Source organism: Mustelus asterias, chromosome 4, assembly GCF_964213995.1.
Source record: "Mustelus asterias chromosome 4, sMusAst1.hap1.1, whole genome shotgun sequence".
In the NCBI taxonomy this organism is placed as follows: Eukaryota; Metazoa; Chordata; class Chondrichthyes; order Carcharhiniformes; family Triakidae; genus Mustelus; species Mustelus asterias.
This window is the reverse complement of record NC_135804.1, coordinates 111,043,544-111,059,789: the sequence shown is the minus strand read 5'-3', so window position 1 is coordinate 111,059,789 and position 16,246 is coordinate 111,043,544. Positions and strand designations below refer to the sequence as shown.

At 42.3% G+C, this 16,246-nt stretch overlaps 1 protein-coding gene across 1 annotated transcript in view; it reads left to right on the top strand.

Annotated features, from left to right (window-relative positions):
- The window catches only part of LOC144493156 (amine oxidase [flavin-containing]-like), a 69,573-nt gene that overhangs the window by 18,601 nt on the left and 34,726 nt on the right, over window positions 1–16,246 (top strand). Inside the window, exons 5-6 of the mRNA XM_078212055.1 lie at window positions 12,445–12,549; window positions 14,548–14,639. Coding sequence (XP_078068181.1) covers window positions 12,445–12,549; window positions 14,548–14,639 — 197 coding nt within the window. The remainder of the gene's footprint in view (window positions 1–12,444; window positions 12,550–14,547; window positions 14,640–16,246) is intronic.

Here is a 16,246-nt window from a genome sequence, read left to right as displayed (position 1 = left end):
ATAGAAAGCATTCTTTCCGGTTGTATCACAGCTTGGTATGGTTGCTGCTCTGTCCAAGACCACAATAAATCACAAAAGATCATGAATGAAGCCCAGTCCATCACTCAAACCAGCCTCCCATCCATTGACTTTGTCTACACTTCCCGCTGCCTTGGAAAAGCAACCAGCATAATCAAGGACCCCATGCACCCCAGACATACCCTTTTCAGCCTTCGTCCATCGGGAAAAAGATACAAAAGTCTGCTGCCATCAGACTTTTGAATGGACCTACCTCATATTAAGTTGATCTTTCTCTGCCTCCTAGCTATGACTGTAACACTACATTCTGCACTCTCTCCCTTCCTTTCCTATGTACGGTACGCTTTGTTTGTATAGCACGCAAGAAACAATACTTTTCACTGTTCATCAATACATATGGTAATAATAAATCAAATCAAATCACTCTTCATGTTACTGCTGTCAAGCTATGTGTCCCACTCACCCCATGGCCTCATGCCAAGGTATGATCTCCACCCACCTGCTATGATCCCTCATGCCAAGCTATGCCTCTAAACAATCCCTTGCAAAGTTATAGCATTTCAATGCCCATTCATCAACTATACACTCGATAGAAGTAATGGACACCATCCCATAGTGACAGTAGGATGTGTAAAGAGAAAGCGTTAAAAAAGCGTAATTTATTGATAACTTTCCACTTATTTTAAAAATATCTTCATTTTACTATAGCCCAGTAAAAGTGTCAATCATTCAGATGCTTTACAGCATCAATATCAGAAACTGACATGACTCCATTGAACTATAGAGGACTAGGACAGGTCTATCTTCAAATGAAGCTGGCCAGGTCAGGAGTGCAGGTTGGAGTTTTTGACCCAAACCAGCCTGCACCAGAAAAGACTTCCTGAAAATCAGAAACTGAAAGAATGGGGTTAGGAATCAGGCCCTGTCTGTTAAAAGATTTTCCAGCCATCCCAACTCGGCGCCAATCCAGCCCTCAGCATCTGGTTTGCGGAGCCAGGAATTCTCCCAACTCCGAGCATCCGACTCATGGATGAAAATCCAGGCCTGGAACTTCGAAGAATGGACAGAATGATAATCTTTATGTTAAGCAGTGTCAATGAAAGATTGCTAAAGCCTCAGCAGTTACCAGCTTCTAAATTCAAAAAGGAAATTTTCTTGTATTCTATTTCTGTCTGTTTTTAGTTTTCTTCACTTCAACTATAGATAAAATGCTGAGTATTTTCATCTTTTGAAGTAAAAGGCAGTGTGCTTCTATCTCTGTTTTCCAAAGAGAAATTGCCCTTTCTGGCTTGTATTTTGCTTTTGTTGTCATGGATACACTGTTAAAGTAAAGCTCCTGAAGGTAAGCTGTCATCTTTAATACATCTGTTTGTGAATACTGATATCTAGCAATAACCTTTAGGAGTTATTTGTTGCAAGAGTCAGGGGTAATTCCGTCTTTGTGCTTACTGTCTCTGACAGGATGATCTACTTGAGTAGATACTTGCCCCAAAAAGCATCCAGGTTTGAGTTTATGGCAGTATACAAGAATAATCAGATAAATCCAACTGATCTCATACTTGTAATTTGACATTGAGCGGGATTTTCCCGCCCTTCCCTCTGATGGGATTTTCCAGTTCTGCCGACAGTGCAGCCCCGCCACAGGTTTCCCGGTAGTGTGGAGGTGGGGGGGTGGATTCAATAGGATATCCCATTGACAGTGGCGGGACCAGAAGATCCAGCCGCTGGCAAACAGTGGGTCACCTCCCGCTGCCGAGCAAGGTGTTTAGGTTTTGTAGTTGCATTGTTGTGTGACTGATCAGCTCTTCATGATAGCAGTCTGATGTGGCATGATTATTTGAATCCTACATTACTCAAACTCATTGCTGTGACTGAACCTTATGATGGTAGAGTTTGTTGTGTGAATGATTCACTGTAGGCTGTGACGTTGCCATCCATTTGCTTACATGCTTATTGTCAATGTTTTGTGCAGTATTTTGAAGGATTGGTCCATGCATCAGTATTTGCTGATCAGAATTAGTGTAACTTTCTCCCTTCTATCCCCAAGTCCTACAGCTAAGCAAATTCAGTGACAAAGATACCAGAATGTGTTCCTGTCTCCTCTACATGCTGTGTTCAGTGCTGCTGGCCAGCATTGTGACCCCTGTTTACTGAATATAGACCTACAATATACAGGGACTCTAAATTTGACCATTGGTATTTGCAGCATAGAATCATAAAATCCCTGCAGTGCAGAAGGAGGCCATTCAGCTCATTGAGCCTGCACCAGCAACAATCCCACCCAGGCCCTATCCCCCTTACCCCACATATTTCCCTGCTAATCCCCCTGAAACTAATGGGCAATTTAGCATGGCCAATCAACCTAACCTGTACATCTTTGGACTGTGGAAGGAAACAAGAGCACCCAGAGGAAATCCACACAGACATGGGGAGAATGCACAAACTCCACACAGACAGTCAGCTGAGGCTGGAATTGAACCCGGATCCCTGGCGCTGTGAGGCAGCTGTGCTAACCACTGTGGAACCGTGCCGCCCCAGAGAGGGGAGGTTACAGGTATTCATTTCAGGGCATTAACTGTGGCCTGTGTGATCTGCTAAAATCTAAATGATACCTTGTGTAAAATATATCAAGTGTGAATTATAAGTACTTAAGATGTACCAGAAAGCATTCATTAATGTAACACATTGAAGTTTCCTGGAGTATTATGCTCCCAAATACCCCTAGAAATGCCCCATCAACTTCATATCTTCTACATTTGCAATTTCCTTCAATCTTTCATAGAGTCATAGATGTTTACAGCATGGAAACAGGCCCTTCAGCCCAACTTGTCCATGCCGCCCTTATTTTTTTTTTTTAAACCCTAAAGCTAATCCCAATTGCCCGCATTTGGCCCATATCCCTCTATACCCATCGTACCCTTGTAACTATCTAAATGCTTTTTAAAAGATAAAATTGTACCCGCCTCTACTCCTACCTCTAGCGGTTTTCAAGTACTGATTTTTTCTTCCTGATACAAGTGAATATCTACAAATTCAATTTTGACACCTGTGTAAACTCTTGTCTTCACAAAACATGTCAGGCTATTCTTGAGTTATCAGCTTATTTGTTGGTCAGCTTTTGCCTGTGTTTTGGTTTATGTCACTACTGTTAAACTAACTGAAATCTCCAATAACCTGTGACTGACTGAACTCTATAAAAAGTCTGTCACTGTGTGACTGACTGACTAAACCCCAAAGAAGAACAAAGAACAAAGAACAGTACAGCACAGGAAACAGGCCCTTCGGCCCTCCAAGCCTGTGCCGCTCCTTGGTCCAACTAGACCAATCGTTTGTATCCCTCCATTCCCAGGCTGCTCATGTGACCATCCAGGTAAGTCTTAAACGATGTCAGCGTGTCTGCCTCCACCACCTTACTTGGCAGCGCATTCCAGGCCCCCACAACCCTCTGTGTAAAAAACATCCCTCTAATATCTGAGTTATACTTCGCCCCTCTCACCTTGAGCCCGTGACCCCTCGTGATCGTCACTTCTGATCTGGGAAAAAGCTTCCCACCGTTCACCCTATCTATCCCCTTCATAATCTTGTACACCTCTATTACATCTCCCCTCATTCTCCGTCTTTCCAGGGAGAACAAATCCAGTTTACCCAATCTCTCCTCATAGCTAAGACCCTCCATACCAGGCAACATCCTGGTAAACCTTCTCTGCACTCTCTCTTTCACCTCCACGTCCTTCTGGTAGTGCGGCGACCAGAACTGGACGCAGTACTCCAAATGTAGCCTAACCAGCGTTCTATACAGCTGCATCATCAGACTCCAGCTTTTATACTCTATACCCCATCCTATAAAGTCAAGCATACCATATGCCTTCTTCACCACCTTCTCCACCTGTGCTGCCACCTTCAAGGATTTGTGGACTTGCACACCTAGATCCCTCTGTGTTTCTATACTCTTGATGGCTCTGCCATTTATTGTATAACTCCTCCCTACATTAGTTCTTCCAAAATGCATCACTTCGCATTTATCCGGATTAAATTCCATCTGCCACCTCTCCGCCCAATTTTCCAGCCTATCTATATCCTGCTGTATTGCCCGACAATGCTCATCGCTATCCGCAAGTCCAGCCATCTTTGTGTCATCCACAAACTTGCTGATAACACCAGTTACACCTTCTTCCAAATCATTTATATATATCAATGTAGTGAGGCCCTGTAACTATGTGATTAACAAACTGACCCAGATAGTATTGAGACCCTGTTGTGTGGCTGCTTGAACGGTTCAGAATGATCAGTTACATCTATAATAATGTGACCCTGTCACTCTGTGATTGGTCAATGATCCTGTGGCACCAGGGAAAACTTGTTCATATATTCCTGTGCATGAACATGAATAAAAAACACAATTAAAACTAGCGTTAAATGACATGAAGGCCATTCTGTGATGGATAGTTGGGATGGAAAGCACGGACAACAGTCAAATTGGGAGGTGGAGTTAAAATTACGGCAGTAAACCAGGCGTTGATCTTCTTTTGGAGCTGCTATTTCCCTGCTGTGTACTTACAAAGTCTCATGTTGGTGTGTTTACCAAAGAACTGGAGACTTCCTGCTCACTGCGTCCACTGATAAGATGCTGCTGCTGATGCCGTGTCATGTATGGTGACATTTCTGTTGATAACATTGTTAAACCTCTGATAGATTAGCTTCTGTATCCTGTTGCCTTTGGAATGGACGTTAGTTCCTGTTTGAGTGAGAACACGAGCATGGATTTGCTTGACCAGTGTTCCAGTGGTGTCAAGGAATCATTTCACAAACAATAAATGTCATCCTTGCATTCTATTGCCATTTTATAATTTGTACAATGAAGCAACAGAAAACAATGTTTATATTCCTAATGTTTCCCCACTTGAGATGTAGGTGGGCAATGAGAACCTCGCCCAGACAGCCTAAACCAGGCCAAACCTTTTTGGAAATGAATCCAGGGCCAGAAGAGGCCCAGAGAGGCAACTGCGTTTAAGAAAACAATTTGGTTTCTTTTTGGGCCAGGAGAAGCATGAATGTTTTTGTCAATTGCAACAGAAAATCTGAAGCCTCCCCTGCCCCAGGCTTCCCTCCACCTCTAAGCAATGCCCCAAAAAGGGACGTACAGTGGCATCGTGATCAGCACTGCTGCCTCATAATGCCAGGGATCCAGGTTCGCTTCCAGCCTTGGTTGACAGGCTATGTGGAGTTTGCACACCCTCCCCATATCTGCATGAATGGTTTTCCTCTGGGTGTTCTGTTTTCTTCCTGCAGTCCAAAGATGTGTAGGTTAGGTGGATTGGACTTGGTAAGTGTGCGGGATAATGGGGATAGGGCAGAGGGGGAGGTGCCTCGGGGTGATGCTCTTTTGGAGAGTCGGTACAGACTCGATGGGCCTAATGGGCCTCTTTCTGCACTGTAGGTATTCTATCGTTCTCACATTTACTGTTGGAGACCATTCAATCAGGTCCCTGGAAACAGCCTTTTGCCATGTAAAAATCCCATTCCTAGCCCCGGCCACCCAAATCTTCCTGGTGGGTTTAGGTAAGAGACTTCCTCCGATTTTGTAGTTAAAACCCGAAAGTTGCATGGAGCTGGAGGGCTCCCTGTCCATCTTTGTGCTCAATTAGACTGATCCTGTTTATCTTTAAAATCACTCTATAATGATCAGTTAAGCTGATCACCATTGTAGGAACTCAGGAGGTAGTTTATTTTCAATTTATATTACTTAGCATCAGATAGGATATATGGCATAGAGACAAGCCATTCAGCCCAATGAATCTCTGCCAGCCTTTATTCTCCACTTGAGTACCCTCCCATTTTTCCACATTCTGTGATGAATCTATCATAACATTTTATTTCCTTTTCCCGAACATGCTTGATTAGCTTTTCCTTAAATGCATCTATGCCATTTACCTCAACCACTCCCTGCAGTAGCAAGCTTCATTTTCACCACACTTAGGGTAAAGAATGTTCTTCTGAATTCCCTGTTGGATTTTGTGGTGACAGTTTAATATTGATTTGATTTGATTTGATTTATTATTGTCACATGTATTAGCATACAGTGAAAAGTATTGTTTCTTGCGCACTATACAGACAAAGCATACCATTCATAGAAAAGGAAATGAGAGAGTGCAGGCATAGCTAGGGTGTAGAGGGAGACCAACTTAATGCAAGGTAGGTCCATTCAAAAGTCTGATGGCAGCAGAGAAGAAGCTGTTCTTGAGTCAGTTGGTACCTGACCTCAGACTTATATCTTTTTTCCGATGGAAGAAGATGGAAGAGAGAATGTCTGGGGTACGTGGGGTCCTTAATTATTGAGGGCTTCTCTCAATATGCTTTTCTCCTCAAGAGGAAACATTTTCTCTGTATCTGTTCTATCAAAATCTTTCTTAAATTTAAAGATTTTTATTAGGTCAGCCCAAAACCCATTTTCAAGAGAAACTCAGCCTGTCTATCCTTTCTTGATGGGTTGTCCCATGCATTTCTCAGTATCAACCTTATAAATCTTCTTTGCACCTCCAGTGCCTCAATCCTTTTTATAAAATGGTGACCAGAACTGTACGCAGTCCTCAAAGTGTGCCCTAAGCAAGGCTCACTACAGGTTGAGCATAACTTCCCTACTGTTCAATTCTATCTCTCTGGTAATAATGCCTAGTGCTTGATTTGCTGTTTATTCTTTGCACAGTGGTTAGGATTGCTGCCTTACAGCGCCGGGAACCTGGATTCAATTCCCAGCATGGGTCACTGTCTGTGCGTTCTCCCCATGCCCGTATGGGTTTCCTTCAGGTGCTCTGGTTTCCTCCCACAATCCGAAAGGTGTGCTGGTTAGGTGCATTGGCCATGCTAAATTCTCCCCCAGTGCACCCGAATAGGCACCAGAGTGTGGTGATTAGGGGATTTTCACAGTAACTTCATTGCAGTGTTTATGTAAGCTTACTTGTGAACTAATAAATACACTTTTGGGGTGGAACTTTATGGCCTCGCTCATCCCAAAACTGTAAAATCCCGCCCAAGGTCAACAAGCCTTCCCATGGTTAATCCTTCCCCACTCCGATTCCCGTGGCGGGTGGGGTGGTAACATTCTGGCCTTAAACTTTAATGGTCTTGCTGATCTGTGGTGCAATCTTTAATAAATGGTGTTTTGTGCTCCAAGACCCCTTTGTTTCTCTACCCTAGCTGGACTTGCCCCTTCCAAGTAATAAATGATCTCTCTGCTCTTTCTCCCGAAATGTACAATCCCACATATGTCTGTGTTGAATTTGATTTGCCAATCATTTGCCCATTTTGAGAGTTTATTAATGTTCTGTAACTTGTTGCAGAACAATGTGGTGTCGTCTGCAAATTTAGAATTTGTGATTTTGATTCTGAAGTACAATTCATTAGTGCAAATTATAAACAGATGTAGTCCCAGCACCGATTCTTGTGGAGCATCACTTCTTATTTTCTGCTTCTATGACCCGCAATCCAGCTCTGCTTTTTGCCTTGCAGCCAGCTAGCAATCCACTCTGCCACTTGTCCCCTGACTCCACATTCTTTGACCTTATTCATTAGTATATAATGGGGCATCTTAACAAAGGTGTTTTTAAAATCCAAATAAGTTATGTCACCAGTATTACCATTCTCAACTATCTGTTACCTGCTCAGAAAATATAACAAGGTTTGTCAAGCAAATTTTTCGCTTTTGAAATCCATGGTGTCTCTTCATTATAATATTTCTCATTTCTAGATGTTCTTCTGTTCTCTTTAATAAGGATCCCATTATTTTTTTGAACACTGTTTTTAAACTGGCCTGTGGATAACTCTATGGGCATGTTGTGTTTCCATTCTTAAACACAGGTATTTAGCTATTCACTAGTCCTCTAGCACTACAACATTTTCTAATGAATTATTTAATATGTCTAGTAATGCTTCACCAATCTCTTTAGGTTATTTTAAAATAAGTGGACGCAGTCCTCTTTAGGTTGTTTGGTTTATTCAATGTACCACCGATTTAAATTTTATACACACATGTCTCATTTCTCATCTCATCGTTCAATAGCATATCCACTTATTCTATCCCCCTAGTAAGCACAAAAGTGAAATAATTATTTAACATATCTGCTGTTTATCTTTACCTGTGGTATTATGTTTCTAACCCCATCACTGTCTTCCTTTATTTCACTGATCTGCCTATAAAATATTTTACCGTTTTGTTTTATGTCCGTTGATAATTTAATTTCATGGATCCTACATTTATACTTCTCATAGAGTCATAGAGTCGTAGAGGTTTAAATCATAGAATCATAGAGTCCCTACAGTACAGAAAGAGGCCATTCGGCCCATCGAGTCTGCACCGACCACAATCCCACCCAGGCCCTACCCCCATATCCCTACATATTTTACCCACTAATCCCTCTAACCTACGCATCTCAGGACACTAAGGGGCAATTTTAGCGTGGCCAATCAACCCTAACCCGCACATCTTTGGACTGTGGGAGGAAACCGGAGCACCCGGAGGAAACCCACGCAGACACGAGGAGAATGTGCAAACTCCACACAGACAGTGACCCAAGCCTACAGCATGGAAACAGGCCCTTCGGCCCAACTTGGCCATGTCACCTTTTTTTAAACCCCTAAGCTAATCCCAATTGCCCACATTTGGCCCATATCCCTCTATACCCATCTTATCTGTGTAACTATCTAAATGCTTTTTAAAAGTCAAAATTGTACCCGCCTCTACTATTACCTCTGGCAGCTTGTTCCAGACATTCACCACCCTCTGTGTGAAAAAATTGCCCCTCTGGACACTTTTGTATCTCTCCCCTCTCACCTTAAACCTATGCTCTCTAGTTTTAGACTCCCCTATTTTTGGGAAAAGATATTAACTATCTAGCTGATCTGTGTCCCTCATTATTTTATAGACCTCTATAAGATCACCCCTCAGCCTCCTACGCTCCAGAGGAAAAATGTCCTAGTTTATCCAGCCTCTCCTTATAACCCAAACCATCAAGTCCCAGTAGCATCCTGGTAAATCTTTTCTGCATTCTTTCTAGTTTAATAATATCCTTTCTATAATAGGGTGACCAAAACTACACACAGTATTCCAAGTGTGGCCTTACCAATGTCTTGTACAACTTCAACAAGACATCCCAACTATTGTATTCAATGTTCTGATCAATGAAACCAAGCATGCCAAATGCCTTCTTCACCACTCTGTCCACTTGTGACTCCACTTTCAAGGAGCTATGAACATGTACCCCTAGATCTCTTTGTTCTGCTCTCCTAATCACTTCATATCCTCTCTTATCATGCACTTCGCTGCTATATAAGTACTTTAAGAGGTTTAACAACACCAGGTTAAAGTCCAACAGGTTTATTTGGTAGCAAAAGCCACACAAGCTTTCGGCAGCTCCGAAAGCTTGTGTGGCTTTTGCTACCAAATAAACCTGTTGGACTTTAACCTGGTGTTGTTAAACTTCTTACTGTGTTTACCCCAGTCCAACGCCGGCATCTCCACATCATATAAGTACTTATCATATGCCTATTCCTAATCACCTTATTCCTTAAGGTCTTTATTCATCCATGGAGTACCACTAGTGTTTAGCTTGCTTTTTTACCTTTTTGGCAGAATATATTTTCCTTGCACGCTGTTGAACACTGTTTTAAATGTTTTTCATTATTGTTTACCAATATTGTTCCTCAAGTTCTGTTCTCAGCTCCTCAAAATCAGCTTTTCTACAATCCAGTAACCTAGTTTTTATCTTGCTCATATCCTTCTCTCGCATGATCATAAAGCATATTATATTATGGTCACCATTGCCAAGATTCTTCTCTTATCTACTCTGGTTCATTTCCCATTATTAGACCCAATAGCAAATCTCCACATGTGGGGCTTTTTATATATTAGGTTATAAAACCTGTATGCAATCCCTTATCCCCTTTACTTAACTCTTCCGTTCAGTTAATATCAAGGTTGTTGAAATCCCCCAGGAAAATGCTGTCATCCTGAGAGATGTTCATGCTCCACAAAGCCAGTTCCCTTGGTGTGGTACTTCAATAATCCAAGAAATCTCTTGGAAAGCAGATTGCTGGACTACTGAGATCACCTAAAAGCCTCTGTGCATTGCGATCCTCAGCCACAGTGACAGAAATCTGAGCTTTCACCGCAAAATTGAAATGTTGGGCATCTTCTTGTTGAACTGCAGTGGAAGCTCAGACAGTAACCACCAGATCCTTCATCATGACTAGGTCCACAAGTGTTGTTGTGGAGGTGGTCACCACTTCTACACTATGAAGAATTGTCTCCAAGATGTGTGTGATTCTCTTTACTATGTTGGAGCTCAGCTACTCCTAATGAAAAGGACTGTTTGGCATGTCTATTGATGCATCATGCTTGCCCATCAGTGTTCTTCAGTATGCCAAGCTATCAAGGTTCTCATCAGTGTCCCCTGCAACAGAGCTCATCTGCAACTTTATTCTCCAGGCCTGGCCTGGCTGCAGCCCATTTGTACCTATGTGCAGATCCAAACTCTGTAATACACTCAACATTATCTTTGGAGTGTGTTCGTTGAGTGCCTCCAGGCCTGTTGTGGAAACATGTCATATCACCTCCTGGTGACCTCCTGGACTTGGGCCTCCTGCCCTGTCTTGAAGACCCTGGGAGCTTTTGCTCTTGCCTGTTGCTCCATTTGGTGTTCTTCTCACATTTATCCTACAGACAAGCAGCAGAAGCTTCTGTCTGATGAATGCAAGTTCCATTAAGAGCTGCAGGCTAACTGAAACACCACTGGCCATGTATGCTACTGGGTCTGCTATTGAATGTTCAACTAGCTGACAATATGCATCGTGCTTGAACACCAAATCACTCCAATGAGGAGCAGCATGACGTTTGCATGTTGTCTGCCTCAACGGCAATGGGTATGGGATAATTGCAAATCTTGACCCCGATGCCCAAAAACAAGAGCGATCCAATTTTTAACCTGTTGACTCTTGCTTTAATTAATGGGAATGTTGACTTCACTCCAACCCCCTGCATAATCCAAGGGCATCAATGTGAATTACACTGTTGCCCTCAAGATCTGGTACCTCAATACAAACTGCAAATAAAAGCTGCAACTTTCTGATCTTCGTAGCTTCTTAGTATACCACATGTTCAATTTACCTGTTCAGCTTTTGGAGGAGGAACACAAGTTCCATTTTAAGAGCATGTGTTAGCATGGATCAGGAACTGTTTAAAGTTGATATTATTGTGAAACAGAAAAATACTGTATTGCGGAGTAATGGATGCGTATCTATTGCTGTAGTAAGGTCTACTGAGCTATAGGTACATAACAAATGCTATATTCTGTATCCATGAGTAATAGGTACATATCTGATGCATCTCTGGATAGCAATTACATATCCTGTGCTGTAATGAGAATCTCTGAATAATAAATATATTCTGTACTGGGTGTTTTTCTTTTCATCATTTATGGGATGTGGGCGTCACTGGCTAGGCCAGCATTTATTGCCCACACCTAATTGCTCTTGAGAGGGTGATGGTGAGTTCTAATGCAGTTCATGTCCATCCACAGTGCTCAGTGGTTTAAACTCACTGGCTTGCTAGGCCATTTCACAGGGTACTTAAGTGCCAACCACATTGCTATGGGCCTGGAATCAGATGTAGGCCAGACAAGGTGAGGACTTTAATCATTCAGGTGGGATTTTACAAGAATTAACAGTGGTTTTATGATCATCATTAGACTTTTTAATTCCAGATACTTATTGAATTCAAATTCCACCATCTGCTACCGTGGGTGTGGTGATTGTCCCTTTAAGGGCAGAGTATGGGTCACCTGGCCTGGGTGACCAATCAGGACTCATCACCCCAGGGGGCGGAGCTCTCCGAGGCAGAGGTATTTTAAAGCTAGCTGCAAACATACTGCTGTTCTTGAAGATCATTAAATAAATCCCGCTTTGTTCACTTATGAATTCTCTGAAAGTGCATCATTACATCTAACCACCACAGTGGGATTTGAACCCCAGTCACCAGAACTTTAGCCTGAGTCTCTAGATTACTAGTCCAATGACAATACCAATATGCCACCTTTGGAACAATTATATATCCAGCAGAGTGCTGTGTATCTCTTGCATAATTTATACACATAGTGCTGCTATATCTGAGGGTGGGAGCACATATCCAGTGTTTCCAGGTGTATCCTTGAGTAACAAGTACCTATCCAACACAGTAATGGGTAACTTTGAGTAAAATGGTATATGACCAGCACAGGCCTGTATATCCCTGAGTATCATAAACATATTCATTGTAGTACTGGGTATGTCTGAGAAATAGACACATATCCAGTGCAATACAGAGTACCTCTGAGTAACAGATACATATCCAGCACATTGAATTGCAGTTTCCATTGCATTTGCTGTTATCTTTTGCAGGGAAAGTCTTACCCGTTCAATGGGCCATTTCCTCCTGTGTGGAACCCTATCGCTTACTTGGATTACAACAATCTCTGGAGAACTTTGGATGAAATGGGAAAGAAGGTGACAAGCCTGCTTCTTTCTGGAAGTATTCTGAGTAGGAAAGGTCACATAAGTTTATTTTCCTGTCTCTTTTTCTTGTCTCTCTTGTAGATATGTAGTTAGTGAGATAAGAAGGTGTTCTAACTGGTGCTGGCCAGTAACCAGGCACGGGGCTCACTATGAGCCACCTGGTGGCTAACTGAAATCTTCCAGATTGATATAAATCTAGAATTTACATCTGGCAAACACGTTAAGTGTCAAAAGGACGCCATCAACTGTTCTGACAATCCTGGGAAATCTAGCAATTCTGAAACACTTGAGGGCCTACTGAGCCATCTGTTTGGGAACAGGATCAAATTGAATGATTGAGTTGTCTTGGCAGTTATTATTCATAGAGGAAAGCATTTGGCACAATGGTTAGCAGTGCTGCCTCACAGCGCCAGGGACCTGGGTTCGATTCTTGGCTTGGGTCACTTTCTGTGTGGAGTTTGCATGTTCTCCACCTGTCTGCGTGGGTTTCCTCCGGGTGCCCCGGTTTCCTCTCACATTCTGAAAGACATGCTAGTTAGGTGCTGCATTGGCCCGAACAGGCGCCGGACTGTGGCGACTAAGGGAATTTCACAGTAACTGGATTGCAGTGTTAATGTAAGGCTTATTTGTGACTTATAAATAAATGAACTTGAAACTTTATAAACTAAAATTGGCTGACCTGACGGAAATGAAATCAAAAATCCTCCTGTGATTTCCCTGGGGTGAACCAGTGGCATAAAAGGGGATAGCTGTGGTCATGTCCTGTGTCACAGTGAGAGCTGACTGTACTGTGATGGAAATGCACATGCTTGAGGTAGAGCTCCTGAAAGGGTTTTTTTGGAATGCACAGATTGATGTATCAATCCTGCTGGGTAGATAGTTTTAGGATGATTGAACTCCTGCCTGGTGCTATCTGGTTTCCTTTGTGGTCTCCTACGCATCTTCCTCCATCAGCATATAGGTTAGAGTCGCCAACCCTCCAGGACTGGCCTGGAGTTTGCAGGAATTGAAGATCACTCTTCAGAGCATTGCTGTATGCAATCCTGGAGCGACATTAAAAAAAGATTGCCTTTTTTTCTAATTTTCATCGAACATTTGCGAGAATAGAAATATTGAAAATGGAGGGGGTGGTGGGGGGGGGGGGGGGGGTGGGTGCGGGGGGAGGATGGCTGTTTGGCATCAAGCATCAGCTAATTGAAATCTTTTTGTTCTCCAATTAGCATGGAGAGGTAGTGAGTCACAAATTAGATGTGTTGGGGTGGCTAATGGCTGGAGCATGAGGAGGGGGGGGGGGAGGCTGTGTGACGAAATCTCCAGGAATACATTTAATCACTGCTGGCAATCCTGATATAGATCCTATAAAATGTGATTCCCACTCAGAAATCTATCATGCAGTCCTAGCTCAGTGACTGTGTTGAAGTTGAATAATTTCCAAGAGTAATGAGGGCTTTCTGCATATGAAGTGAGTAAAAATTTTCCAAATCTTGTGGGTCCCCAAGAAATGGCCATAAACAATCTCAGTTCCCTTTAATCAATTACAACTGCCTTGATGAAACGATCCTATCAAATGGAGCCTTTTAAACAGCTGCACACATTCTCAAAGGGAAATGGATATGCAAATATTAAACAATCTTGTCCTAGCTTCATCTTTTATCCGTGCCTGCAATTGTGAAGAAGGGCACTTCAGCTTGTTTGAAATGGAACAGTTGAGGCCAGTTCACTTCTGCAGCAGGATCTTGGCCCTGCCAGAAATTCCTGGCCCCTCGAAAACTTTACTTCTGACTTTTGCTTTCTGCACTGCTGCAATTTGGGGCCCATTCGATTTCTGTCTTGGCAAGATTTATATCCTTGAGAAGAATGCTCTAATACAGATAATATATCAAAGTTTGGAGGCCTTTGCTCATCTCTCTCTAACCAAATCTTAGAAGTGGAGAGACAGCAGCTGACTTTGTCCACAAATTGTAATGATCATTGATTGAATGTTTTTAGATTCCTGCAGATGCGCCATGGAGTGCTGAACGTGCAGTGGAGTGGGATAACATGACCATGAAAGAGTTAATTGACAAACTTTGCTGGACAAGGTAGGTGGCTCCTGTTGGCCAAGGCAGTTAACAGTGACAATAACCCCTTGATCCCTCAGAGGTCTACAGTTTCAGGGACTTGAATGCAGGATCATCCTGAAGACAGCCAAATGTAACTGGCCCGAATTGTAACTATCTTTTGTAAACATCCTATATTTGAATATACAAGCAGTCCTCAACTTTATGATGCTCGAGTTATGAAAAATAGCACTTACGATGTTTATAAATAGCACCCTGCTTCAACTTTATACCCTTGGTTTTGACCTTACGATGCCACGCCAGTTAACAAGTTCAAATGTTCATCCATGCATATCAACATTCTGTGTCACACAACTCCCTGACTCAAGATGCTCAGTTGCTGTTCCGACACATTTTTACTTGGTGAATCTTTATGATGCCAAGTTTTTTCTTAAAATGTGTATTTTACAACATTAATTTATTGCTATATTACATTTTTACAATTGAATAAGTACAAAACTCTAGGTTATTTTGGTGAAATTAGATAGTAGGTCTGGTTCAGGAACCAATCCCCAATTTATTGTTCTTCTGGGAAAATCGGTTCCAACTTAAGATGTTTTGACTTAAGATGCAGTTTTGAGGAACCAATAGTGTCGTAAGTCTGAGGACTGACTACCTGTATGGTTTCCTTTCATGAATTTTGTATCTGTTGGGATAAAAGATTTCAGTATGGCAATCGGGATCATGGAATAACATTACCAGGGATAACATGGATTTTATAAGAACATAAAAAAAATAAGAGCAGGAGTAGGTTGCCCGACCCATTGAGCCTACTCCACCATTCAATATGAGCATAGCTGATCTTCTGCCTCAACTCCACATCTAGGCCTGCACCCCATATCCTTTGATACACTTAGAAATTGAAAATCCTTCTATCCCAGCCTGGAATAGATTCAACAATGGAGCATGCACAATCCTCTTGAAGTATCCTCCAAACATTCACAACCCTTTGAGTGAAGAAATGTTTCCTCATCCAAGTCCTAAATAATTGCCCCTTATCTTGAATGTCCACATATATTAGATAAACGAAAGGGAGGGATTTCCTTCGAACCATAGAAATGTTGTGGTGCAAAAAGAGACCATTCAGCCCCTGGTTTCCGTGTCAGCCCAGATAGAGAAAAATAAACTAGCCACCCATCTCAATCCCACTTCCCAGCACCTGGTCCAAAACCTTGCAGGTTATAACATTTCAGATGCAGGTATCTTTTAAATGAGTTCAGTGTTTTAGTCTCAACCATCAACTTAAGCAGTGAATTCCAGATATGTTCCTCATGTCTCCTCTAAGCCTTCTACCAATCATCTCAAATCTGGTAAACAAACCCCTGGTAACTGACCCCTCAGGTAAGGTAAACAGGTCTTTCCTGTCTAACCTATCTAGACTCCTCATAATTTTGTACACCTCAATTAGGTCACCCCTTAGTCCCCTCAGTTCGAAGGAAAACAAACTTACCTTATCCAATCTCCATAACTGCATTTTCAAGCCCTGGCAACACTCTTGTAAATCTCCTCTGCGCTCTTTCCAAAGCAATTATGTCCTTCCCAAAATGCGGTGACCAGAATTGTGCACAAAATTCCAGCTGTGGCCTAAC